This window comes from Pristiophorus japonicus, chromosome 5, assembly GCF_044704955.1.
Source record: "Pristiophorus japonicus isolate sPriJap1 chromosome 5, sPriJap1.hap1, whole genome shotgun sequence".
Lineage (NCBI taxonomy): Eukaryota > Metazoa > Chordata > Chondrichthyes > Pristiophoridae > Pristiophorus > Pristiophorus japonicus.
The window spans coordinates 264,904,811-264,921,090 of record NC_091981.1 but is presented as its reverse complement, the minus strand read 5'-3'; the positions used below and the strand labels follow the sequence as shown (position 1 = coordinate 264,921,090).

The following is a 16,280-nucleotide window of genomic DNA, read 5'->3' as shown; positions in this document are numbered from 1 at the left end:
CGCAGTGGAGTCTGCGCGCGTGCGCAAAAGCTCATGGCCCTCCCATCGCGTCCTGTCCCCGGGCGACCCTATCCCTGGCCGAAGGGACGTCGTGATGTTCGCCGCCCCTATCCCGGGCCGAGTGGCCTACCTGCCTCACCGCCCCTCGCCTCACCTCGTCGCCACTGCCCTTACCTCGAGGCCTCCTCGCCGGCCTGCCTGAACACCTCCTCCGCGATGAGGCCCCGCCAGACTAGCAGCTCTTCAGCAACGAGGCCTGCCTGAACTCCTCCCCGGTGGCGGGCCCCGCCCAACCACCTCCTCGGCAGCGGGGCCCGCCTGACCAGCTCTTCAGCAGGCTGTTGGAGGGCTCCCGGTGCTCCCGAACGGATAGGTGCTGCAGTAGCTGAGTAGAAACTTTAAATTTTTTATTTATTGATTGATTTATTTTTATTTTTAATTTTTTAATTTTTGATTTTTTGATTGATTTATTGGTTGATTTATTGATTTATTTATAATTTATTATTGATGATGGCTCTTTATTGGTCAAAGTGAAGTGTTTCATGCTTTGGAAAATCCCCTAACTTCTCTCGAACTTCCCTTCCCCACTCCCATCTCTGACTACCAGCGCCTAATTCAAAAGTGTACGCAAGGTTTTTCTGAGTGTACAAAAGTAGAAATTTACTCCATTCTAAGTTAGTTTGGAGTAATTTTTCGCTGCCGAAACTTGCAAAACAGGCGTAAGTGGCTGGCAACATTCCCTTTTGGAAAAAAAAGGAACTAAAACAAAACTAAACTAACTCACTGGAACTCGAGCAAACTAACTGCTGAGAATTGCGATTTCTAAGATACTCTAAACAAAACTATTTGCTCCAACAAAAATAGGAGCAACTCCAGCCGAAACTTGGGCCCTATATATTAAAAAGAGTAATAAGTCAGAACCAGGAAACAATGGGTCCATTAGTTTCACTTCAGTTATGGGCAAATTGCGAGAAGGGATTATTAGAGGTGCATTATATGATAAACTGAAAGACTAGGGACTATTAGAATATCGTACCTTCTCTCCTGTCATACCAACCTGATTTATATTTTTTCAGGAGGTTACATAGTTGGTGGATGGGGAAAGGCCAATTGATATTATACACCATGGGCTAGAAATTTGGTTGGAGGGTTCATAGAAACATAGAAACATAGAAAATAGGTGCAGGAGTAGGCCATTCAGCCCTTCGAGCCTGCACCGCCATTCAATGAGTTCATGGCTGAACATGCAACTTCAGTACCCCATTCCTGCTTTCTCGCCATACCCCTTGATCCCCCTAGTAGTAAGGACTACATCTAACTCCTTTTTGAATATATTTTGTGAATTGGCCTCAACAACTTTCTGTGGTAGAGAATTCCACAGGTTCACCACTCTCTGGGTGAAGAAGTTTCTCCTCATCTCGGTCCTAAATGGCTTACCCCTTATCCTTAGACTGTGACCCCTGGTTCTGGACTTCCCCAACATTGGGAACATTCTTCCTGCATCTAACCTGTCTAAACCCGTCAGAATTTTAAACGTTTCTGTGAGATCCCCTCTCATTCTTCTGAACGCCAGTGAATACAAGCCCAGTTGATCCAGTCTTTCTTGATATGTCAGTCCCGCCATCCCGGGAATCAGTCTGGTGAACCTTCGCTGCACTCCCTCAATAGCAAGAATGTCCTTCCTCAAGTTAGGAGACCAAAATTGTACACAATACTCTAGGTGTGGCCTCACCAAGGCCCTGTACAACTGCAGCAACACCTCCCTGCCCCTGTACTCAAATCCCCTCGCTATGAAGGCTAACATGCCATTTTCATTCTTCACCGCCTGCTGTACCTGCATGCCGACCTTCAATGACTGATGTACCATGACACCCAGGTCTCGTTGCACCTCCCCTTTTCCTAATCTGTCACCATTCAGATAATAGTCTGTCTCTCTGTTTTTACCACCAAAGTGGATAACCTCACATTTATCCACATTATACTTCATCTGCCATGCATTTGCCCACTCACCTAACCTATTCAAGTCACTCTGCAGCCTCATAGCATCCTCCTCGCAGCTCACACTGCCACCCAACTTAGTGTCATCCGCAAATTTGGAGATACTACATTTAATCCCCTCGTCCAAATCATTAATGTACAATGTAAACAGCTGGGGCCCCAGCACAGAACCTTGCGGTACCCCACTAGTCACTGCCTGCCATTCTGAAAAGTACCCATTTACTCCTACCCTTTGCTTCCTGTCTGCCAACCAGTTCTCAATCCATGTCAGCACACTACCCCCAGTCCCATGTGCTTTAACTTTGCACATTAATCTCTTGTGTGGGACCTTGTCGAAAGCCTTCTGAAAGTCCAAATATACCACATCAACTGGTTCTCCCTTGTCCACTCTACTGGAAACATCCTCAAAAAATTCCAGAAGATTTGTCAAGCATGATTTCCCTTTCACAAATTCATGCTGACTTGGACCTATCATGTTATCTCTTTCCAAATGCGCTGCTATGACATCCTTAATAATTGATTCCATCATTTTACCCACTACTGATGTCAGGCTGACCGGTCTATAATTCCCTGTTTTCTCTCTCCCTCCTTTTTTAAAAAGTGGGGTTACATTGGCTACCCTCCACTCGATAGGAACTGATCCAGAGTCAATGGAATGTTGGAAAAGGACTGGCAATGCATCCGCTATTTCCAAGGCCACCTCCTTAAGTACTCTGGGATGCAGTCCATCAGGCCCTGGGGATTTATCGGCCTTCAATCCCATCAATTTCCCCAACACAGTTTCCCGACTAATAAGGATTTCCCTCAGTTCCTCCTTCTTACTAGACCCTCTGACCCCTTTTAGATCCGGAAGGTTGTTTGTGTCCTCCTTAGTGAATACTGAACCAAAGTACTTGTTCAATTGGTCTGCCATTTCTTTGTTCCCCGTTATGACTCCAACATAAGCCCGAAGGTGCTAATGTTGGACGGCCACTAAATTCAGTTTTTGCGCCCTGAGAGTGGAGTGGAGCACTACGGGAAGTGTCTTCTCTTAGGGCGTTAGGTCGGATGCGCAACTGGAGATCCCTTTCTAAAGCGCCATCTTTGTAGGGACATAAGAGAGGCCTCCCTGCAAAAAAAATCGGAACAGAAAACACAAAAAATGTTCCTGTATACATTACTCACCCCAAATAAAGTTAAGCCGCACAAAATCCCCTCAAAAATATCAGTCACACTTACCTCATGCAGTCATTCCTTTACTTAGTGCCCTGGGACAGCTCTCATGCCAGCTTTCTCTGGCAGGGTTACTACAGGGCACTACGGGTGCAGCGCAAACAAAGTTTAGCTTCCGCGTCGATACCGGGGGCATTGTACATCGATGGGATGCTCCCAGGCGATATTCCTCAGGGCCGCCGGTACCGGTACTTTAAAATTGCCAAGTGTCGTGAATGTCTACGCTCGTGGCTGCAAACCCTTTAGCGCCCCTCGTGAGGGGTGCTATCCAACTGAATTTCTCCCCCCATGACTTTCAAAAAGCTTTCGATAAATTTCTGTACAAATGGCTTCTAAACAGGGTTGCATCTTGCGGCTGGAAAAGATTTGTTTGCATTAGTCAGAAAGTAGTTCTTAATGTTTGCAGTTTTGCGTATGGGCCAAGTCCTAGTGGGGTGTCGCAGGGATTGGAAAGGTTCAGGGGAGGGGTATTTGCTTGATACCTAGTTTAAGGGCCAATGTGGCTGTTGTTCTTCACCATATGTATTGAAGATTAAGATGAAGGCATCAAAGGAACGACCCGCAATTTTGTGGATGACACGACGATGTGTGCTGTTATAAGGACCTTAGATGAAAAAATAGGCTGTAGGCAGATCTAAACGCAATGGGCCCACATCGAGCAGACAAATACAGTATGATGCATTTGGCAGGGGTAATTTCAAGCAAGCAAGGTTACCCACTCAAAGTTGCTAAGTGGGAGAAGGACATGGGTATTGTGGTTTGTGAAGGTCCATGACCAGTGTCGCAAGGCTGTTGCGAAAGTGAACAGGGTGTTCGGACATATAGCTAGCACAGTTCAATGTAAAACTATACGTTTGTTTTCCTTGTCCAAGGCCTTGGGCTGGCCACATCTAGAATACTGTGTTCCATTTTGGTCCCCTCACTTAATGGGGATAGCGAGGTCTTGGAAAAGGTTCACGGGAGGGGTATTTGATTGATACCAAGTTTAAGGGCCAATGGTTATTAAGATCGGCTTCAAAAGCTGGAGCTTTTTATTTTGGAAAAGCATCGGCTTCAAGGAGTTGTGACTGAGGCCTTTAAAATAATGAAGGGATTAGATTCTGTCAATCGGGTACTTGAGCTAGATAAACAGGGGAGGATCAGGTGACTTAAGTACAAGTAAAAAAACATAGAATTAAATTAGATGCTTGCAAGTACTTCTTTTGTCGAGTCCTCAACCTCTGGAATGTGTTGCGTAAAGGTGTGATGAGTGTGGATTCACTACAGGCATTTAAAAGGGAGTTGGACAAGTTCTGCAAGTGATGTCTCTATTGATAGAAGATAGGTGAGTTAATGGGGGAAAGTGACAGCAGAATTCTTTCAATTGCAATTGTATAAAATACTGAGCGGGCATTCCAATGTGATGTTTTCAAGGGGCATCACCACATCTGATTGTCATCAGTTCAAATCCCAAACTCTCCTGTGGTTCAAATTAATTTCATCAACACAGTATCACTAATGCTTATCCAAGCTGCTGATTAGCAGACACGGCATTGAAGCACATGGGAGATGGGGTGTGTGGTCCAGGGGCGGGGGTGTGGTGGGGAGGGGGTGGTGTGGGGGTGGGGGCGGGCGGGAAAAGGCCAGATCTTACAACTGTACTGACTGGCTGAAATCATTCTGTTGCTGCTGCACAGTTATAATGATTCTGGACACCTATTCATTATAATCAGAAACACAAAACTAAAAACAGACCTAATATGGTCAGAGACTCAATGAACAATATTTTTTGCTCAAAAAATTGTGCATTCTATAAAATGTGCATGTTTACACCTGCAGGTTATCTATTATATATAATATCTAATATGTATGTTTCCATTTGCAGGCTAGCTGTTGCATATAATGTGCATTTTTCCACTCTCAGGTTAGTTACTGTAAATAATGGCCCAGATTTTGCAGTGGTAATATGGCAAAACTGTCAGCGTTCACCGTCATTACTCCTCTAAAAGTGACAGGAACTTCTGGAGTCAGCGGCAGCGCATACGCAGATAAACACAGAAATCCAGAAGTTGCTGTCAGTCATTTCCCGCTCCTCCACAAGGTTGGACTTGGAGCTCCCCAGAGCCGGCAATCAATTCAAATCACATTTCCTGATGAAAACTTCCCCTATTATGTTGGAATATTATGACGTTAAACCCCCCCTGAAAAAGTTAAGCCTTGTTGAAAGAGGTTTAACTGCGTTTTTAATGGTGTACTGACAGCTGAACAGCCGTTCTGACCTTGAAAAACCAATTTTATATTTGTGGAATGTCAAATTTTTCAATAAATAAGATAAGAATTGCATGGCTTTTAATATAATATATACAGGTATATATTTTTTAAGTTTGTTTATGATATTTCAGCTTCAACCTTAATCCTATGTTTATATCCCAATCTTCATTTTGCTCCCTGTAAAATTTATATAAAGTAAATTATAACCTGTGCATTTTACTGGTCTGCTGTCTGAAAATTCTTCAATGTGATTAGCTGTTTAGCCTGCTTGATGACATCACTGTTGCAGGATGCTGGAGATTCTCTAGATTTGGTGCTAGATTCGAAGAGGAGACCTGAAATTCACGCCACAGAGATTGCTAGATCTTTGTGGGCAGATGTCTTCGAGGTCAATGGCGAACGTCGCCACTTCGCCACTGATAACAAATTCCAGGCCTATATGTAGGTTATGTAGGTCTATAATGGGCACCCCTCAACCTGCAAGAGAACACCATCGGCAGGTCGGGGCTATAAAAAGAGCTGGAGCGGCCCAGGACAGCACGACGCCCCCCTGATCTGCGAGAGAACACCATTGGCAGGTCGGGGCTATAAAAAGAGCAGGAGCGAGCCTCTTAAGGAAGCAGCGCATGTCGTTCCAGGAGGGCGACTGATTCGAGGAGTCCGACTGGATTGACATCACCAGAATCCAGGTCGCTGATTGGAGCCCGCACGGGGGGGGACCATCGGCGGGGTTGGGGCCCAGGTGCAGGACGAGAGGTGGCGAGCAGCAGAGGAACGGCGAAAGTTCGTGGCCCAGAAGTGGCGTGATCGGGGCCCAGGAGAGGGGAGAGTTCGGGGTCCAGGAGCGGAGAGGTTAGAGTTGAGGAGCGACGAGGTTGGAGGCGAGGTCAGAGTCGAGGAGCGACGAGGTCATGGCCCAGGAGCGGCGAAGTTTGAGTTGAGGAGTGGCGAAGTTGGAGACGAGTAGTGGTGGGGTTGTGGCCCAGGAGCGGCAAGGTCATAGTTGAGGAATGGCGAAATCGGGGTTGAGGAGCGGTGGGGTCGTGGCCCTCGAGTGGCAAGGTCGGAGTCGAGGAATGGCGAGGTTGGGGAGCAGCGGGGTCGTGGCCCAGGAGTGGCGAGGTCGTGGTCGAGGAGGCCAGCAGTGAGGCAGAGGCCCAGGAGCGGCGCAGCATATAACAGCAGGGTCAGGGCCCAGGGAAGGTGCAGCACAGGCAGCAGTGAGGCCATGAGGCCCACACTGCGACCTATGAATTCCAAAGACAGTAGGAGTATGTGTGCGTACAAGGTCCGTGCAGCAGAGCTTAGTCTCCAGTCGTCTTCATTAACCAAGACCGTGCTCTGTCAAGCTTATGTGGTGGCTGGTGTGCAACGGCCACTTCACATTAAAATAATTCACGCAAATGCATCTTCCACCCTTCAATATATAGTTTGGGACCTGGAATGTCAGGTCCCTCATGGAAACACCTGTGAACTCATCCTTTTTTGGTGTGGAAGTAGGTCATCCTCGACATGAGGGACTGCCGAATACTGTACTATAATGTGCATGTTTACATTCTCAGGTTAATGTATATAATGCGCACCATTATGCAGATCTTTTATTGTACATAATGTACACGTTTATGTCTGCAGATTATGTACTGTATTTAACGTGTTTGATTACTTCAGTGGGCTAGTTATTGTAGTATGTTCTATGTTTGAATCCTTCCAATCTGGTTTCCCCGCCTGCCAGTATCGAAACGGCTCTCATCAAAGTCGCAAATTACATCCTTTGTGACTGTGACAAAGGCAAACTATCCCTCCTCGTCCTTCTTGACTTGTCTTCAGCCTTTGACACGGTTGACCACTCTATCCTTCTCCAACGCCTCTCCACCGTCGTCCAGTTTCCCGTTTGTTCTATCGATTATCTCCACTCGAGCGGGAAGCTTACTGACGGTGAGATGTAGCATTGCAGCAAGGAAGATTGAGAAGAGCGTTGGTGCAATGACACAGCCCTGCCTCACCCCGGTTCGTACATGAATTGGGTCTGTGGTGGATCTGTTGGTCAGAATAACGGCTTGCATGTCATCATGAAGCAAGCGGAGGATGGTGACAAATTTTTGAGGGCAGCCGAATTTGAAGAGGACGCTCCATAATCCTTCACGGTTGAGTGTCAAAGACCTGTCAGGTCAAAGAAGGCCATGTACAGAAGTTGGTGTTGTTCCCTGCCTTTCTCTTGAATTTGTCGACGGTCATGTCCACTGTGCCCCTTAGTGGGCGGAATCCGCATTGCGACTCTGGGAGGAGCTCTTCTGCCACAAGGAGAAGGCGGTTAAGGAGGATTTTTGTGATAACTTTCCGTGTGGTCGACAGCAGGGAAATTCCTCTGTAGTTACTGCAATCGGACTTATCCCCTTTCTTGAAGATGGTCACGATGACGGCATCTCTGAGATCCCTGGCATGCTCTCCTCCATCCAAATAAGAGAAATGACCTCATGTATTCGCGCCAATAGTGCTTCTCTGCCATGTTTCAGTGCTTCGGTGGGGATTCCATCTGCTCCTGAGGCCTTGTTGTTCTTCAGTTTTCGAATGGTCTTTTCAACCTCATTCAGAGTTGGGGTTGTACTTAGATGCTGGCGGGTGGCATGCTGTGGGATGGAGTTGAGTGCACTCACGTCGAAGACAGAGTCACAGTTAAGGAGATCTTCAAAGTGTTCCTTCCAGCAAGCACTGACTGCCTCTCTGTCCTTGATTAAAACTTCTCTGTTCTTCGACCGCAATGGGCTAGGACCTTGGGTGCTTGGGCCGTAGATGGTTTTTACTGCACTGAAGAATCCATGCATGTCGTGGTTGTCTGCTCGTTGCTGGATCTCCTACGCTATCTCCACCTACCATCTGTTCTTTAGGTTGCGAGTTTTTTGTTGAACCTCGGCCTTCAGACGTCTGTAGATCTGCTGTCTTGCTGTTTCAATTCAAGAATGCCTTGTGATTGCAGCTTATTAACTCCTGGATCTCCTGGTCGTTCTCGTCAAACCAGTCTTGGTGTTTCCTGGTCGAGTGACCGAGCGTCTCCTCACAAGTCTTAATTATGGAGGCCTTGAGGGAAGACCAGTGCCGTGAGCACCCTGCGTCTCTGGATCACTTTGAGTCGCCAGGTTGGCTGAATAGCGCTTTCTTAGCATGATCTCTGCGTGCTCCAGCGTTGATTTTCCTGCGGCATTGGTTCTGTTGCCGCTGCTGTTTTTGGGCAACATTGATGGACATCACCAAGCGGATTCGGCAGTGGTCCATCCAGCAATCATCAGCTCCTGTCATGGCATGGGTGAAGCATATGTCCTTGCGGTCCCTCGCTCGGATGATGTAATCTGGCAGATGCCAGTGCTTGGATCGAGGGTGTTGCCATGAAGACTTGTATTTGTCTTTCTGACAGAACAAGGTGTTGGTTATGACAAGGCCATGTTCTAAACATTTCGTCAAGAGGAGGTTAGCGTTGGAGTTGGTTTTCCCTACCCCCTCTCTGCCGATCACATTTCCCCAGAGGCTTGTGTCCTTTCCAACTCTGGCGTTAAAGTCACCAGGGAGGATCAGCGTGTCACCCGTTGGTACTTGGGACAGGGATTGTTCAAGGCTGGAGTAGAATTCCTCTTTGATCTCGTCTGTAGCTTCCAGCGTTGGGGCGTATGCACTGATGACCGTAGCACACTTTTTCCGGGCTAAGTTGAGCCAAAGAGTCACGATGCATTCGTTTATCCCGCAAGGGGAGTCTCTGAGACGGCCCACTAGCTCATTTTTTATGGAGAAGCCTACCTCATGTCGGAGGCGTTCTTCTTCTAGTTTACCTCTCCAGAAGAACGTGTAACCAACACCCTGGTCCCTGAGCTGGCCTTCCCTTTCCCGTCGGGTCTCGCTTCGGGCGGCAATGTCAACATCGATGCGTCTGAGTTCCCGGGCAACGATAGTAGTATGACGTTCCGGTCTGTTGCTGTTGGGATTGTTCATGAGGGTCCTGATGTTCCAGGTCCCAAACTTCATTTTAACTGGTGGAATATGCCAGTGCGTGTATTCTTTTAACGTAGGGTAGCAATTGCACACCAGCTGCCACACGGGCTTGGCAGTGCAAGGTCTTGGTCCAGTGGCAAGGATATCCAAGACGACTGGAGAGCAGGCTCCACTGCATTAACTAGTACATACATACAAACACAAACATACTCCTACTGTCCACCGTCCTCCTTCCCATAGGACCTCACCCATCACCCCTGTGCTCGCTGACCTACACTGGCTCCCGATTTCAATATTCTCATCCTTGTTTTCAAATCCCTCCATGGCCTCGCCCCTCCCTAACTCTGTAATCTGCTCCAGCCCCTGAGGAGATTACTGAGAGCAGGAGATAACCCCCGCCCCCCGCAAGATGTCTGTGGTCCTCTAATTTGCCCTCTTGAGCATGTCCCTGAGGAGGAGATTATCCCCCCCCCCCCGCCCCGAGATGTCTGCGCGTCTCTAATTCTGCCCCCTTGAGCATCCCTGATTAATACATCCCTACTGGCACCTGGGAGTCCCTGGCCAAAGACCGCCCTCAGTGGAGAAAGAGCATCCAGGAGGGCGTTGAGCACCTCGAGTCTTGTCCCCGAGAGCATGCAGAAATAAAGCGCAGGCAGCGGAAGGAGCGCGCGGCAAACCAGACTCCCCACCCACCCTTTCCTCCAACGACTGTCTGTCCCACCTGTGACAGAGATTGTAACATAGAAACATAGAAAATAGGTGCAGGAATAGGCCATTCGGCCCTTCGAGCCTGCACCACCATTCGATAAGACCATGGCTGATCATTCCCTCAGTGCCCCTTTCCTGCTTTCTCTCCATACCCCTTGATCCCCTTAGCTGTGAGGGCCATATCTAACTCCCTCTTGAATATATCCAATGAACTGGCATCAACAACTCTCTGCGGTAGGGAATTCCACAGGTTAACAACTCTCTGAGTGAAGAAGTTTCGCCTCATCTCAGTCCTAAATGACTTATCCCTCATCCTGAGACAGCGTCCCCTGGTTCTGGACTTCCCCAACATCGGGAACATTCTTCCTGCATCTAACCTGTCCACTCCCATCAGAATTTTATATGTTTCTATGAGATCCCCTCTCATCCTTCTAAACTCCAGTGAATACAGGCCCAGTCGATCCAGTCTCTCCTCAGATGTCAGTTCTGCCCACCCGGGAATCAGTCTGGTGAACCTTCGCTGCACTCCCTCAATAGCAAGAACGTCCTTCCTCAGATTAGGTGACCAAAACTGAACACAATATTCCAGGTGAGGCCTCTGTACAACTGCAGTAAGACCTCCCTGCTCCTATACTCAAATCCCCAGCTATGAAGGCCAACATGCCATTTGCCTTCTTCACTGCCTGCTGTACCTGCATGCAAACTTTCAATGACTGATGTACCATGACACCCAGGTCTCGTTGCACCTCCCCTTTTCCTAATCTGCTGCCATTCAGATAATATTCTGCCTTCGGGTTTTTGCAACCAAAGTGGATAACCTCACATTTATCCACGTTATGCTGCATCTGCCATGCATTTGCCCACTCACCTAACCTGTCAAGTCACCCTGCAGCCTCTTAGCATCCTCCTCACAGCTCACACCACCACCCAGCTTAGTGTCATCTGCAAACTTGGAGATATTACACTCAATTCCTTCATCTAAATCATTAATGTATATTGTAAATAGCTGGGGTCCCAGCACTGAGCCCTGCGGCACCCCACTAGTCACTGCCTGCCATTCTGAAAAGGACCCGTTTATCCCGACTCTCTGCTTCCTGTCAGCCAACCAGTTCTCTATCCACGTCAGTGCATTACCCCAATACCATGTGCTTTAATTTTGCACACCCAATCTCTTGTCAAAAGCCTTTTGAAAGTCCAAATACACCACATCCACTGGTTCTCCCTTGTCCACTCTACTCGTTACATCCTCAAAAAATTCTAGAAGATTTGTCAAGCATGATTTCCCTTTCATAAATCCATGCTGACTTGGACCGATCCTGTCACTGCTTTCCAAATGCGCTGCTGTTTCATCTTTAATAATTGATTCCAACATTTTCCCCACTACTGATGTCAGGCTAACTGGTCTATAATTTGCTGTTTTATCTGTCCCTCCTTTTTTAAAAAGTGGTGTTACATTAGCTACCCTCCAGTTCATCGGAACTGATCCAGATCGATACTGTTGGAAAATGATCACCAATGCATCCACTATTTCTCGGGCAACTTCCTTAAGTACTCTGGGATGCAGACCATCGGGCCCCGGGGATTTATCGGCCTTCAATCCCATCAATTTCCTTAACACAATTTCACGCCGAATAAGGATTTCCTTCAGTTCCTCCTTCTCACTAGACCCTCGGTCCCCTAGTATTTCCGGAAGGTTAATTGTGTTTTCCTTCGTGAAGACAGAACCAAAGTATTTGTTCAACTGGCCTGCCATTTCTTTGTTCCCCATTATAAATTCACCTGAATCTGACTGCAAGGGACCTACGTTTGTCTTCACTAATCTTTTTCTCTTAATTCCTGTATTGGACTGTACAGTCACCTGAGAACTCACTTTTCGAGTGGAAGCAAGTCTTCCTCGATTTTGAGGGACTGCCTATGATGATGATGATGTTGCCTAGGCCCTAAGCTCTGGATTATTTCTCTAGTGATTTGAGGTGTCTACTGTATATGGTCCACGTCTCTGAGCCATAGAGGAGGGCGGGTATCATCACAGCCTCGTAGACCATAAGCTCGGTGCCAGATCTGAGGACCTGATCCTTCAAATACTCTCTTCCTCGGGCGGCCGAAGGCTGTGCTGGTGCACTGGAGGCGGTGCTGAACCTCGTTGTCGATGTCTGCCGATAATAGGCTCCCAAGGTATGGAAAGTGGTCCACGCCGTCCAGGGCCGTGGAACTTGATGACTGGGGGGGGGGCAGTGCTGTGTGGTGGGGTCAGGTTAGTGGTCGACCATTGTCTTGTGGATATTTAGTGTAAGGCCCATGCTTTCGTACGCCTCGGTGAAGATGTTGACAATAACTTGGGAGTTCAGCCTCTGAATGTGCGCAGACGCAGACGTTGTCCACGTACTGTAGTTTGACGACAGAGGATGGGGTGGTCTTAGATCTGGTCTGGTGGCAACAAAGGATGACCAGGTTCCCACTGGTTCGATAGTTTAGTTCCACTCCAGCGGGAGTCCGTTGAGTGTGGAGCATTGCAGCGAGGAAGATCGAGAAGCGGGTTGGCGCGATGACGCAGCCCCGCTTGACCCCTGTTCGGACATTGATTGGGTCTGTGGTGGACCCGTTGGTCAGGATCACAGCTTGCATGTCATCGTGGAGCAGGCCAACATCCCCAGCATCGAAGCACTGACCATACTCAACCAGCTCCGTTGGGTAGGCCACATTGTCTGCAAGCGTTCTACTCGGAACTCCTACACGGCAAGTGAGCCCCAGGTGGGCAGAGGAAACATTGCAAGGACATCCCCAAAGCCTCCTTGATAAAGTGCAACATCCCCGCCTATACCTGGGTGTCCCTGGCCCAAGACCGCCCTAAATGGAGGAAGAGCATCAGGGAGGGCGCTGAGCACCTTGAGTCTCGTCACCAAGAGCATACAGAAAACAAGCGCAGGCAGCAAAAGGACCATGCAGCAAACCAAACTCCCCACCCACCTTTTCCTCCAACGAATTCCCGAATTGGACTGTTCAGTCACCTGAGAACTTATTTTTGGAGTGGAAGCAAGTCTGCCTCGATTTCGAGGGACTGCCTGTGATGAAGCTCTGGAATTCCCTGCCTAAACCTCCTAATCTTTTTCCGCCTTCAAGACGCTCCTTAAAACCTACCTCTGACCAAGTTTTTGGTCACCCACCCTAATTTCTCCTTTTGAGGCTTAGTGTCAAATTTTTTGTCTCATAACACTCCTGTGGAGGGCTTTGGGATGTTTCACAATGTTAAAGGCGCTATATAAATAAACGTTGTTGTTGTATGATGTACATGTTTACATTCGCAGTTTATGAGTACATAACGAAGAACGGTTACTGCCACAGTTCAATTATTATACCATCATCATCATCATCATAGGCAGTCCCTCGGAATTGAGGAAGACTTGCTTCCACTCCTGAAGTGAGTTCATTGATGGCTGAACAGTCCAATACGAGAGCCACAGACTCTGTCACAGGTAGGACAGATAGTCATTGAGGGGAGGGATGGGTGGGAATGGTTTGTCGTACGCTCTTTCCGCTGCCTGCGCTTGATTTTTGCATGGTCTCGGCGTTGAGACTCGAGGAGCTCAGCGCCCTCTCGGATGCACTTCCTCCACTTAGGGTGGTCTTTGGCCAGGGACTCCCAGGTGTCAGTGCGGATGTCACACTTTATCAGGGACGCTTTGAGGGTGTCCTTGTAACGTTTCCGTTGCCCGCCTTTGGTTCGTTTGCCGTGAAGGAGTTCCGAGTAGAGCGCTTGCTTTGAGAGTCTCATGTCTGGCATGCAAACGATGTGACTTGCCCAGCAATACACAGTTGTACAGTCACAGCTCCATATTCAGCAACATGTCCCACAGACCGATCCAAGTGTGCATGGTCAGGATTGGTGACGTCACAGTGACCCAGCCCGCAGTCGGAGCGACAGTTCGGGGGGCGGGGTTTGGGATGAACGTTGCCATGGTTTCCAACCCATGACACGCATGCGCCGTTTTGTGCGTTTGATCCGAACCATACCAAGATGGCGACTGTCCGGTAACCAGGGAGCCAGGAGAACGCCATAGTAACGCCGGCCGCGGCTCGCACCATGAGATCCAGCAAGGTAAAACAAAAAACTCAACAAAGTAAAAACAAAAGCCAGCAGCGAGTGTTGGCGCTGTCAGAGAGCGGCGGGCTCTCTGAGGGGGAGGCGGTGAGCGGGGGGAACCAGGCCAGAAACACTCGGGCAGCGCCAGCCGCCACTCTCCGGGCTCCAGGAATGTCTCCGGCTCCAAACCGAGTCTCACTCTCGGAGTATGTCCTCAGCAGCCGCCCGAGCTTTCAGCTTCGTGCCTCACTCTTTCTCTAACAGGACCCCCACCAAACGCGCACTCTACTTCGGCGCCCGGTGGCTGCTGAGGATTTATTCTGAGAGAGAGGTTAGGTCTGAGCCGGTGACATTTCTAAACCCTGGAGAGTGAGAAGTGGCGGACGTGTCGAGTAATAACGGCGTTGTCGATAATTAAAAAAAAAACGGATTCTAACCCTAACCATTAGCCCCAATCCTGACACCCTAATTCTAACCCAAAACCCTAACTCTAATCCCGTAGAATAAGATTTCGAATTCGCAAACTAACCTTGGGTCGGACCGACACTGTCCTCGAAATGCTTTTTATTTGCTGATCGATCTTACTTGGTTTCTGCCAGTAGACCCACTGAATTAAAAACCGAAAATGATGGAAATTACAACAAAAGAACTTAAAAATAGGAGCAGGAGTAGGCCATTTGGTCCCTCGAGCCTGCTCCGCCATTCAATAAGATCATGGCTGATCTGATCTTGGCCTCAACTCCACTTCTCCGCCCGCTCCCCATAATCCTTGACACCCTTATCGTTCAAAAATCTGTCTATCTCCAACTTTAATTATTCAATGACCCAGCCTCCACAGCTGTCTAGGGCAGAGAGTTCCAAAGATTCCCGACCCTATGAGAGAAGAAATTCCTCCTCGTTTCTGTTTTAAATGGACGACCCCTTATTCTGAAATTTCTAGGTAATAGACAAAGAGCAGCAGAATCCCACACTCCTGAATGGAGGGTGCAGAGTACAGCAAAGGCCCATCAGGATGGTGAGTTAAATGAATAACGTAAGCACAGCCCCCCGCATGATGGAGGGTATAGGGATTAGCTGTAGGGCACAAAGTACAGTGGAGCTTTTACCGATATATAAAACTGAAAAGAGTGACTAAAGCAAATGTTGGTCCCTTAGAAGATGAGAAGGGGGATTTAATAATGGGACATGTGGAAATGGCTGAGACTTTAAACAATTATTTTGCTTCGGTCTTCACAGTGGAAGACACAAAAACCATGCCAAAGATTGCTGGTCACGGGAATGTGGAAAGGGAAGACCTTGAGATAATCACTATCACTTGGGGGGTAGTGCTGGACAGGTTAATGGGACTCAAGGTAGATAAGTCCCCTGGTCCTGATGAAATGCATCCCAGGGTATTAAAAGAGATGGCGGAAGTTATAGCAGATGCATTCGTTATAATCTACCAAAATTCTCTCTGGACTCTGGGGAGGTACCAGCGGATTGGAAAGCAGCTAATGTAACGCCTCTGTTTAAAAAAGGGGCCAGACAAAAGGCAGGTAACTATGGACCGATTAGTTTAACATCTGTAGTGGGGAAAATGCTTGAAGCTATCATTAAGGAAGAAATAGCGGGACATCTCGATCGGAATAGTGCAATCAAGCAACATGGATTCATGAAGGGGAAATCATGTTTAACTAATTTACTGGAATTCTTTTTAGCGACTCGATGGCATTGGCCGTGTGGCGGACGTTGGCAGAATCTAGGCGCCGCGCCAGCCCGCTCCTCCGCCATCGAGCAGGTCCCTGACCCTGGTCACCTCACCAGTCACAGCCCTCTCGTCCGACCGCCACCAAAAACCTCGGTCGTGGAGGTACGGATTCCCGAGCAGCGGCTCCTGCAGGACGGCCACCACTCCAGCCGGTGGAGAGCTGCGCTTGGTGGAGACTTTGTTCCAGACCCTGATGAGTTCCTTGTAAAAGACAGGCAGCTCCCGGAGGGCGGTCCTGACGCCCCCCCACACTCACAAACAGGAGCTGCGTGTCGTAGTTGAGGCCGTGCTGCTGGCGGAAGAAAT

At 48.4% G+C, this 16,280-nt stretch overlaps 1 protein-coding gene across 5 annotated transcripts in view; it reads left to right on the top strand.

Moving 5' to 3' along the window:
• Nucleotides 1-14,156: 14,156 nt before the first annotated feature.
• dync2i1 (dynein 2 intermediate chain 1) overlaps nt 14,157-16,280 on the top strand; it is a 132,284-nt gene continuing 130,160 nt past the window's right edge. For all 5 annotated transcript variants that reach the window (XR_011593398.1, XM_070881606.1, XM_070881607.1 and 2 more), the window contains exon 1: nt 14,157-14,242. Coding sequence is in view for 4 of the 5 variants with exons in the window: in XM_070881606.1 (XP_070737707.1) it covers nt 14,228-14,242 (15 nt within the window). In the remaining variant the exon portion in view is untranslated. The remainder of the gene's footprint in view (nt 14,243-16,280) is intronic.